This window comes from Ictalurus furcatus, chromosome 7 (assembly GCF_023375685.1).
Source record: "Ictalurus furcatus strain D&B chromosome 7, Billie_1.0, whole genome shotgun sequence".
NCBI lineage: Eukaryota > Metazoa > Chordata > Actinopteri > Siluriformes > Ictaluridae > Ictalurus > Ictalurus furcatus.
This window is the reverse complement of record NC_071261.1, coordinates 9,218,945-9,229,524: the sequence shown is the minus strand read 5'-3', so window position 1 is coordinate 9,229,524 and position 10,580 is coordinate 9,218,945. Positions and strand designations below refer to the sequence as shown.

General features: G+C 40.1%; 1 protein-coding gene across 4 annotated transcripts; it reads right to left on the bottom strand.

Annotated features, from left to right (window-relative positions):
• Positions 1-4,295: 4,295 nt before the first annotated feature.
• On the bottom strand, positions 4,296-10,559 carry adcyap1a (adenylate cyclase activating polypeptide 1a). Of its 4 annotated transcripts, none has more exons than XM_053628274.1 (6): positions 9,833-10,083; positions 8,996-9,130; positions 8,531-8,635; positions 7,500-7,631; positions 6,863-6,983; positions 4,296-5,773 (listed from the first exon to the last, which is right to left on the bottom strand). In XM_053628274.1, exons 1-6 carry the CDS (start codon positions 9,964-9,966, stop codon positions 5,765-5,767), a joined length of 636 nt encoding a protein of 211 aa, XP_053484249.1. In that variant the 5' UTR covers positions 9,967-10,083; the 3' UTR covers positions 4,296-5,764. The 4 variants fall into 4 exon arrangements, with proteins under 4 accessions (XP_053484249.1, XP_053484246.1, XP_053484248.1 ...); XM_053628271.1 differs by adding an exon at positions 10,281-10,559 and having other exon boundaries at positions 5,450-6,983; positions 9,833-9,916; XM_053628273.1 differs by adding an exon at positions 10,285-10,559 and having other exon boundaries at positions 5,450-6,983; positions 9,833-9,916.
• Positions 10,560-10,580: the final 21 nt, after the last annotated feature.

Below are 10,580 nucleotides of genomic sequence, written 5' to 3'. Positions count from 1 at the left end.
AGGGCAATGATGAATTAGAGCAGAAGAAGCCTCCCCCATGTCCTAACACCCAGCAAGCTTTAATAACAGCTTTATCCTGGTCAAGGTCACAGTGGATCCAGAGTCTATCCTAGAAATATTGGCTGTTAAGTAGGAATACTGCACAGCCTGGATGGCACACTAGTCCTTCGCAGCACACTGGTCCCACACATTCACACAATCATTCACACACATCATAGCAGCCAGTCCACCTACTGGCATGTTTTCAAGGGGGTAGGAGGAAACCACAGAATCCAGAGAAAAACACAGTTACTGGGAGAACATGTGACACAGACACTAACCTAAGCTGTGAACCATAACACTACCTGCTGCAACACTGTCTGTCCTGACTTATATTTTACAGTGCCCTCCACTAATATTGGCACCCTTGGTAAATATGAGCAAAGAAGGCTGTGAAAAATTGTCTTTATTGTTTAACCTTGATCTTTTGTTTAAAAAAAATTCATAAAAATACTCTGCTCTCGTGGATATCAAACAATTGCAAACACAACACAGGTTTATCCAAAAAAAAAAAAAACTTTGTTAAAAATAGGACAACACTTATTGTGTCGACCGTTTGTTCCATGCCAGAGAAACGTGGAAGCCTGGCTGGATTAACACACACTCCTCGCATACCACTGATATGAAGTTGTTTATTTTGTCTGTTTACAGAAATGAAATATGAATGAAAAGTTGTTGATAATTAAACCTTGACATCAAACTTGACGAAAAACTGCTTATTCTGAATTGGTGTGCAAGAACGTGGTCAAAAAAGGTGTTTCCAGCTACCCATTTACCATCGGCCCACCCACAAGCTTAACCTACGTCACATATACCTTTTCCCTCATTACACGTGACCTGTGACATCAGAGCAAACACACCATTAGGTACATCTATCCATCCATCCATACATCCTCTATACCGCTTATCCTTTCTTCAGGATCACGGGGAACCTGGAACCTATCCCAGGAAGCATCGGGCACAAGGCGGGGTACACCCTGGACAGGATGCCAATCCATTTCAGGGCACAATCACATACACATTCACACACCCACTCATACACTACGGACACTTTGGACATGCCAATCAGTCTACCATGCATGTCTTTGGACTGGGGGAGGAAACCGGAGTACCCGGAGGAAACACCAGCAGCACGGGAAGAACATGCAAACTCCGCACACACAGGGCCACGGTGGGAATCGAACCCCCGACCCTGGAGGTGTGAGGCAAACGTGCCAACCACTAAGAAACTGTGCGCCCCATTTTGCATATAAAATAGCAAATATGGCTAAAACATTCCAGCCCCTAATTTTTGTGTAACAAATAATTACCAAAAATATACATCAATAGCCATTTATGCATCATCATACATTAACCAAAAATAATCATGATTTTCTTTTCCTTTCTTTGCTTTTTTTCTCACTTCTTCCATGTCTAACTCCAGTTGCTCATCCAGAGACTCCGATTGCGCAACCATTATCGTGCGCGCTGTGCTCACGCCTCGGAAAGACTCACTGCACCGACTATAAAGCCTTACTCCGGGCCTTCTCTGCGGCCTGTGAAACGCTGTCATGTGGCGACACAGATTCCACAACAGCAGCACCTTGCACTTGTTCAGGTTCACCCTCCACCTCCTCAGATTTAAGCCAAAGTTCAACACCATCGAGAATCTCTTTGCAATGCGATAGTTTAGGTTCATACCAGTCATCATGATCATGCTCCTTTTCCTCATCAGGCAATAAAGATTGAACAGTATTTTGTAACTCGTCCAAGTATTGAATATAAACACCAATTCCTTCATGTCACCTGCTTCGATAAGAGCATTTATTTCACTACGCTTTCACATGAGGACACCCAGCTTTCCTCTTCGTGACGTGATTCATTTAAACAGTTCCCTTTCCTTCTGAACCAGGGTCTCATCATCATCATCATCATCATCATCATCATCATCTGCTTGTTCCTGCATTTTCACTCTTGTATTATTTTCAGAGAAGAATCAACATTTAAAGACGCAAATATAATCCACGCATTCAAACTTTTCCTGATTAACGCCCACTCCTCGCAAATCACTGATATGAAATGATTTATTTTCTATGTTTACACAAACAAAAGATGAATGAAAAGTTGTTGACAATAAATCTTGCCATCAAACTTAACGAAAACTGCTTATTTTTGAATAAGCAAATCACCCAAAAAGGTTCAAACCTACGTCACATATACCTTTCCCGCATTACACGTGACCTATGACATCAGAGCAAACACAAATACATAATGCTGGATAATAAATCATAATTGTTCATTGCCATACCACTAACCCCTAAATGTCAGTTTTGCATATAAAATAGCAAATATGGCTAGAACACCATGTGTTCTCCAAACTCATCAGGCATTATAGGAGAAGACTCTGAGCTGTTATCTCTGAGGGATAGCACAAAGTATTGAGCAAAAGCGTGCCAATAATTGTTGCACACCTATATTTAACAAAGATTTTTCTTTGATAAACCTGTATTGTGTTTGTAATTGTTTGATATCCATGAGAGCAGAGTATTTTTGTGAATTTCTTTAAACAAAAGTTCAAAAGATTAATCAATAAAGACAAATTTTCACAGCCAATATTAGTGGAGGGCACTGTACATAGCCCAACAATTCATACATTCTTGCTAATGAGGATGTTAGTACTAGATACGTACGTTAGGAAAGGTGTAGTGGAGAGTGGAGAGGAGTTAACTACACTACAGTAGCTACACTGCTGCTAAACTGTATATTTTAGTATTGTGTCAGTAGCTGAGCTTCTTTACTAAGTAGTGGTTAAGTGCAACAAAATTCTACACCGCATTTTCCCTTTCCAAATAACCATCCATTTTCTGTAGGCTACCTCTTATCCTAGACAGGGTCACAGGAAGCCTAGAGCCTATCCCAGGGGACTCAGGGCACAAGGCGGAGCCTGGGTGCCAACCCATCTCAGGGCACAATCACACACACCTTGGACAATTTGGAAATGCCAATCAGCTGATGGAGGAAATGGAGGAAATCCCCGAAGCATGGGGAGGACATGCAAAATTCCCCATTTCCCCTAATTAATGTAGCGCATATGTGTATGTCTCAGACCGTGTAGAGAATAACAGGATTGCACTACAGTTAAAGACGATCCATTCTTCTAGTGATGAAAACATCCATGGCCATTTTTATTTCATGCAGTAAATCCATATTTTACTCATTTTTCTCAAAGTAACTTCAGTGAAGTTAGCTACTTTTTCTTATTAGCTTGTATTGTAGCTAGCTACTTTATCAAAAGGGTAGCTTGGCTGCAGCTTAGCTATTTTAAATCATGAGTAACTTGTATCTTGACTAATTACATTGGAAATGTAGCTTCCCTGACACTGGAAAGCTGTAATGACTTTAAGGTCAATACGTACTATTAACGAGTGATGTTTTTCTTAAATAATACTAAGAAAACATCACTCAGTAATAAATTTCACGACTTCTTCATTTTGCACAATTTAGACATGCATAGATACATATGTCAAAAAAAAAACCTTATTGAAGAAAATAATGTAGTACAGTGTGTGTGTGTGTGTGTGTGTGTGTGTGTGTGTGTGTGAGTAAATGAGAAATACCGAAGGAACATGAAGGAAGAATCTAGACATGCACAAATCTTATCAGACAAATGTTCATCTTGTAGGGTTCTTTTTAGGAAAAATTTCATATGGCTCGATCCGATCAGGTCATAAGCGCATCGTCCATCACTGCCACACCCAGAGACACAGTGTCCTTCTGGGAGCCGTTGCCTGGCAACGAGGGCTGATTGAGTTTCGTTGGATGAGTGTGTGTGTGTGTGTGTGTGTGAAACGACTACTATGGTGTTAAAGACTTACACCTACACATTTTTTAAATTATTATTTAATTCATGTTAAAAACTTACTGGCTGATACTTGTAGTGTAGTTTATGGAACACTAAATAGAATGTGATTTTATCTTGAATATAAGTATAGGTAGAACTGCATGAATATTTTTCTCTGTGTGTGTGTGTGTGTGTGTGTGTGTGTGTGTGTGTGTGTGTGTTGTTAAAGTTCAATGTGTTCTCCCCGCTGTGATGCAGTGATATGACTGTTAATAACCCTAATTGACTCTGACAGACACTAAAAGGTTCTCCCAAACTCCTGGGGTTTTTTACACCTGAAGAAGTCTATGTGCAGGATAACACACCTCTTCCTCCCCATCTCTCTTTTCCTTTTCTCTCTCACACATGCACATACACACACACATACCAGTCAAAGTGTTGGCTATGCAAGAATTTATTTTCAAAAGAGACAGACAGGTTGATATATAGATAGACATGTAGATTGTCATAAATATATAGATATAGATCATTCAGATTTGTTTTTGTATGATATTACTTTGTCAGACTTGGGATCTTTGTTCAATTCAACATCCATGATTGTTTATCTAACAAAGGTATCAAGGTTAACATTAGGGTTAGGGGGGAAAAAAAACAACAACAGCAAATCTCACCCATCCTATCCTCACTCATTCCAATTTATACAAATCATTCATGATTATTGTTTTGAGGTTAACCCTCAAAACAATTGCTAACCCCTTGTATATAGTCTAGTAATACTCTCCCCACCCAATCTAATCCAATAAAAATTAGAGACAGTTTACAGTAACTATGTCTAATCAGGGCATAATCAGGTGGTCTGCCACTACCACGTGAGAAGACACAGTATCCTTCCGTAACCTCCTTCATTCTGGTTTCCTGGTAGACAGATTTGAAATACACAAAAATATCCCAAGCTTGTTCCTCAATTATTTTTTTGATGAAACGTCTTTCGATTACTTTCATTCACCTCTTTGTCGTATTTTTTTCATGGTCACTGTCAGGTTGAGGTTCATTTTTCCTCCATAAAAACTGTACGTCACAGATACCTACTTTCATTTGACACTCAGGTTTGTTGATGGCTGCATGTTTTATATTGTCTAAGATGTTTATGTCGCAGGAGAAGGCATGAAGATATAAATTCCATCCATATGCTGTACATGCATAAGTTAGATGGTTAGACATGGTTAGGCTGTGCTTCCTGTTGCAACAGATGGCCTGCCACACAACAAGCTGATTGGATGAGCGTGGTATTATTTCTCACTTCTCACTTTGATGATTAATTCATGAATTTAATTTGTTTCAAAGTTTCAAAGATTAGACAAAATGTTGTTGTTTACAAAAATTTATTCATACAAATCTTACAACACCTTATTTTTGACATTTATACTGGTGATGTCTTTTGTGGTTCCCATTTATATATATATATATATATATATATATATATATATATATATATATATATATATATATATATATATATATATATATAAAATCTACTATTTATCTACACAAGAAATAGATTTGTTTATTTAAGATTCATCTAAAGTAAGGCTTCAGGCGCTCTCAGACGTTACACACAGGATGAATTTCAAAAGCGTGAGTGTCCTATGATTTCTACACGGCTATCAATCACACACTATGCATAGTGAAGCTACTGTAAGACAAAGAACAGGAAATGGTGCAGGTAGTCGGACAAAATAGAGTGGGCCAGGTGACAATTGAATGAAAGTCATGTGATCCAGTGAAATGGAAAGAGTGTGAGCAGGTGATGTGCAGCATTGGAGGGCCACTAACGTGCCATCTGAGATTGGTGGCCATTTTTTAAGTCGAAGCAAAGGCACCCGAGCTGCAAGCTGCCCTCCTGCGTCACAAAGCCTGCAGGAGAATGCATAATTAAACAAACATTGATTTCACACTCACACCCTCTCTCTTACACTTTCACACATACATTCACTGCAGTTTTGAGTAGGTGTGCTTTAAGCAGCTTTTTTCCCCCACAAATCCTTTCTTTAACTCTGAGATTTTATTCTATTCACACTCAAAATGGACTGTAGTATGGTAACATTGCCTTTGTAAGTAATTAAGGCTGCACACAGCCTCATACAGCTGTGAAATCCTAATTAAGGCTATTAGCATTTGCAAGTATAGAGACACGATACACGAAAAGTACCCAGAAGTCCCAAATCACGTTTCCATACACAGCAGTAAGATGAACACAGGGAGAGATGAACATGGAAAATGCAGATATCTGGCATTAAGAAGAGCAGATTACAGGGCCACTTTTTGTCAGGAAGGAGAGACTTTAATCTGTAAATCTAAAGGTGCTCCGTGTGTTTTTGCAACAGGAGAAAAAAATATGAGTTCCAATACAGAAAAAAAAAAAAATCACAGATCTAATTTTCCACAACCACAAATTCATGAGAAACATCTTACACACATAAATATACTCCACAATTATAAAAGCTGAACTGTATGCTTGTAAAAAAAAACCCCAAAAAAAACAAAAAACAAAAATCAAAAACCCCAAGTAAACACATTCACAAACTCCCACTCTCAAGATAAAGAGGTAAAGAATAACAGCTTGGAAAATAGTAGACAAGGTGCTTGGCCATGCTTTTACAGAAATAGGGAAGGTTGTGTGGTGGCTCAGAGAAAGAAGCATATCTAAGGAGGCCTTTATTCTACAAGTGTGTTCTGTAGAGTGTGTCACATTTACTTCATGAAAGGAACCCAAGAGCTATTTTCAGAGCAAATCTTTGGAAGTGAGAACGTACCATGGTGTGAAACGTAATGTGTTTATCAAGTAGAGTGTGAACAGGTGAGAAAAGAAAGGAGTTGGCTCGTGAAATTTAAGCGCTAGATGGCAGAGGGGGAAAACGGCACGGGAGAAAGAAGGAAGAGTGAGAGGCACCTTTCCGAAAAGTAAAGGGCTAAGGTACGGACCAGAGCCACAAAGCCACTCACCAGGAGATTGGGAGGGAACTGCTTCAGCCAGTTCCTCATAAATGCCTCAAACTCATCCCCATCCGGGAGCGCCCCAATGTCTATGCCTTGTAGAAATTGGTGCAAATCTAAGTCTTCAGGGCTGTTGTAAATAAAGAAGACTACACGCTTAATTTCAAGTTCCAACAAATAAAGAAGAGAGGTAACATTCAGTGCAATGATTGTCTTTAAGACAAATTTATTTACTCATACTCATAATGGTAGCTTGATATATTTAAAAGACAAAATATCGGAAGCATACCCTCCAAGTGCACATACACTTTGTTAAGGTCTAAAAAAAGAAATAAGGAAATATAGACTATATTTGGTCAGACTAAACGATTGGTCCACAAAGTAGTGTTGTGCGCTCTCAAGTGCTTCAGTACAAAAAAGAAAAGAAAAGAAAGAAAACAGTGTCATTATCAAAATATTCATTTCACCGTCTATACTTCATACATAAAGTACATGTTTTAAAAGAAACAGCAGTCGCACTCTTCATCTCAACACCCAGGACAGCAAAGAACAAGGTGGATTAAGCGGCTGTGGGTTTTTTTTAGTGTTTTGAAAGCGCTAAAAATAGGCGAATCGTCGTCCTTTGGTTCTAACTCTCTGTCTGTACCTTTTGCCGAGGACCGCGGCCAGATATTTCCGAACGGCCATTTGCTTCCGGTAGCGGCTGTAGCTGTCAGTGAACACGCCGTCTGAATGGCGCTTAGCCAGAGCTTCTGCCTCGTTCATAGCGCTGCCTCCTCTGAGAGAGAGAGTGAGAGAGGATGAGAGAGAGTGGGAGAGAGAGTGAGAGAGGGTGAGAGAGGGTGGGAGAGAGAGGGTGAGAGAATGAGAGAGAGTGGGAGAGAGAGGGTGAGAGGGTGAGAGAGGGTGGGAGAGAGAAGGTGAGAGAGTGAGAGAGGGTGGGAGAGAGAGGGTGAGAGGGTGAGAGAGTGAGAGAGGGTGAGAGAGGGTGAGACATGGTGAGAAAGAGTGGGAGAGAGAGTGAGAGAGAGTGAGAGAGTGAGAGAGAACACGCAGGCACGTTAGTGTTACCAAAACCACATACAAACCTCCAGACTAAATATTATAACAAAATAGTAAACTACGCCTTCATGCATATGAAACCGGATGAAATACTTTGTGTCTATTGGTCTATTGCTTTTCCCTGCTGAACAAAAAACAAAAGAAACCTTTACAGAAATTCTAATGGGTTCCACTACAAATACCATTAAAACCATTAATAAATGTTGTGTGTTTTGGGCCATTTTCTCTTAGGATTTAATGGTTTGTATTGGTTTCCACTAGACATAAACATGCCACCCACAAGGATCATTTTCCCATAGTTTCCATTAAAACCAGTACAATTTCCATTATAACCATTAAAACCATTAGAATTTCATAGTATTCACTATTAGAATTCGCATTCTTTTCTCTCATTTTTTCTTCTTATAATTTTTATTCCTTCACATCATTTTTGTGGGGGACAGACCATCCACGGACACAGGGACAGAAAAGAAGACACTGAAAGATGGAATGGCGGGGTGAGCATCCACACAAAAAAAGACGCACTAAAATAGGGATTAAACAGTATCAAGTGTTGCAGTTTGGGAGGTAAGGAGAGAGAGAGAGAGAGAGAGAGAGAGAGAGAGATGCACTTACCCTAGGCGTTTTGCCATCTGAGCATTCATGTATTTCTGGGCTGATAACTGACCCAGCCATTGCCTGTAGGATTTATTAAACATCCCGTCTGCATGTCTTTCCGTTCTGTGGTGACAAAACGCCAAACACACATATCGTCACACACCCTGCACGCCAAGATCGACACGCTGCATGGACCACAATGACTCAATCATACTTTCCAAAACTAAAACAAAGCTCCTTCACACATCTGTCTCCAGGCTGAACACCTTTCATTCCATTCATTTCACATACACAATCACACTCAAAAAGATCTCCACATGAAGCTGGAGTTAACTACACAACCTCCTGAAACAAAACACACATTTATATCACACACTGATGAACAACAACAACAAAAAATCCCTGACATACTACTATACTCATGGACAAGACGAATAACGTTCAAATGAGTGAAAGAAAATGAGAAAGGGGTTGAAGCTTCACCTTTTTTCTGGAGGAGAAAATATCTCGTAGACATCATCCGTGCCTGATGGGGAGCTTCTGAGTGCGATCTGCTCTGAGTCAAAGGCCAAGTCTGCTAATGAAGTGCCATCTTCATCATACGCCGCAGTCTCCAGCCTGCAATAAACAACACTGAATCACAAGCTGTTGATTTTTTATTTATTTCTTTCTTTTTTTTTAATTTTTTTTTTTTTACCATAAACAGTTTTTCACTTTCACAAATGCGTGCCATGGAAAATTAACCTGATCCGCGACACTGACGGACTCAGGATGGAAAAAAAACAAGGAATACCGTCTGTCGAGCTAAAAAAAAAAAAAAAAAAAAAAAAAAAAACCCTGACATTGATGATTAATAAACGGAAGCCGCTGAAATGACGTGTTACACATATCACACACATCCACTGCGCTTCGTTCCATTATTGACTAACTTACATATATCTTTATAATGATCAGGTTTCTATTAAACATGATGGCCGGATTGGAAATCTTTTGGGATTCCTATTGAAACCATGGCTCTTTCTGGAACTATTCCCTGCTCCAGGAGCCTTTGATTCCTGTTGGTACTTTTAAGGGCTCCACCGGTGAGAACTGAAATAATCTTCTTCTTTTTTTTTTTTTTAATCTTTCTTTCAGATCTTAAGGATGCGCCATCGATTAAAAAAAAATGCGCCTCATCTGTTTTTATCCCATATTGATATTGCTTTCGGCAGAACTGTATAAGTAAGTGAAGGTTTATTATTTTATTTTTTTTGCCCGTGATTCCAGACTGATTCTCGTCCTTTGCCCCGTTTGCTCCTGCGCACGGTCGGATTGTCCTACCTGAGCGGAGAGGACGCGCTGCACTGCACCAGGAGCGCGTAGATGAGGAAACCTAAAGTCCCTCTGCTCCCCGACATGATCATTCTGCAGGAGGAAAAAAACAACAACAATAACAACAGCAACAAAACAAACATCAGACCACATCATTACATTACACACACCGGCTAAAGTGGAGAAAAGATGTTCAAACAAAAAGTCGGAATGCTTCTAAACGAACGATCTTAAGTTGTGCGGAGAAAGCGCAGCAGGTGTCCCGGGTTCCAGCGCACTGAGAGAGGCGCAGTTAAACACTTCATTCGAGCTGATAATGGGATAGAGTTCACATTTACAACTTTGCCTAATATATGACGCGTATCCAATTCGTTAAAGTTAAAAGTATTCTCCTCGTGTTTAAATATTTGTCTTTTTTTTTTTTTTTTAGCTAGAAGTTTGGAGGGATTTGGCATACCTACAGCGGTGCAAGGAGCGGGATGCAGTCCGGTGAAGCTGCGAGATAAAATCTCTCTCTCAATCTCTCTCTCTCTTTCTCAATCTCTCTCTCTCTCTCTCGCTCCTCAGGGCGTTTTTCCTCCCCGATTCTTATAAAACTTCACTGTCGCACTCTCGGCTCTCGGCTCTCTGCTCACCAGCAGCGCGCAAGACTTCTACACTTGTACGTGTGGTACTCAGATTTCTCCGCTGCACTGGACGCCAGGAAGACCGCGTGCCGCCATCATATGTCTCACTTTCACGGCGGCTGGGCGAGTTT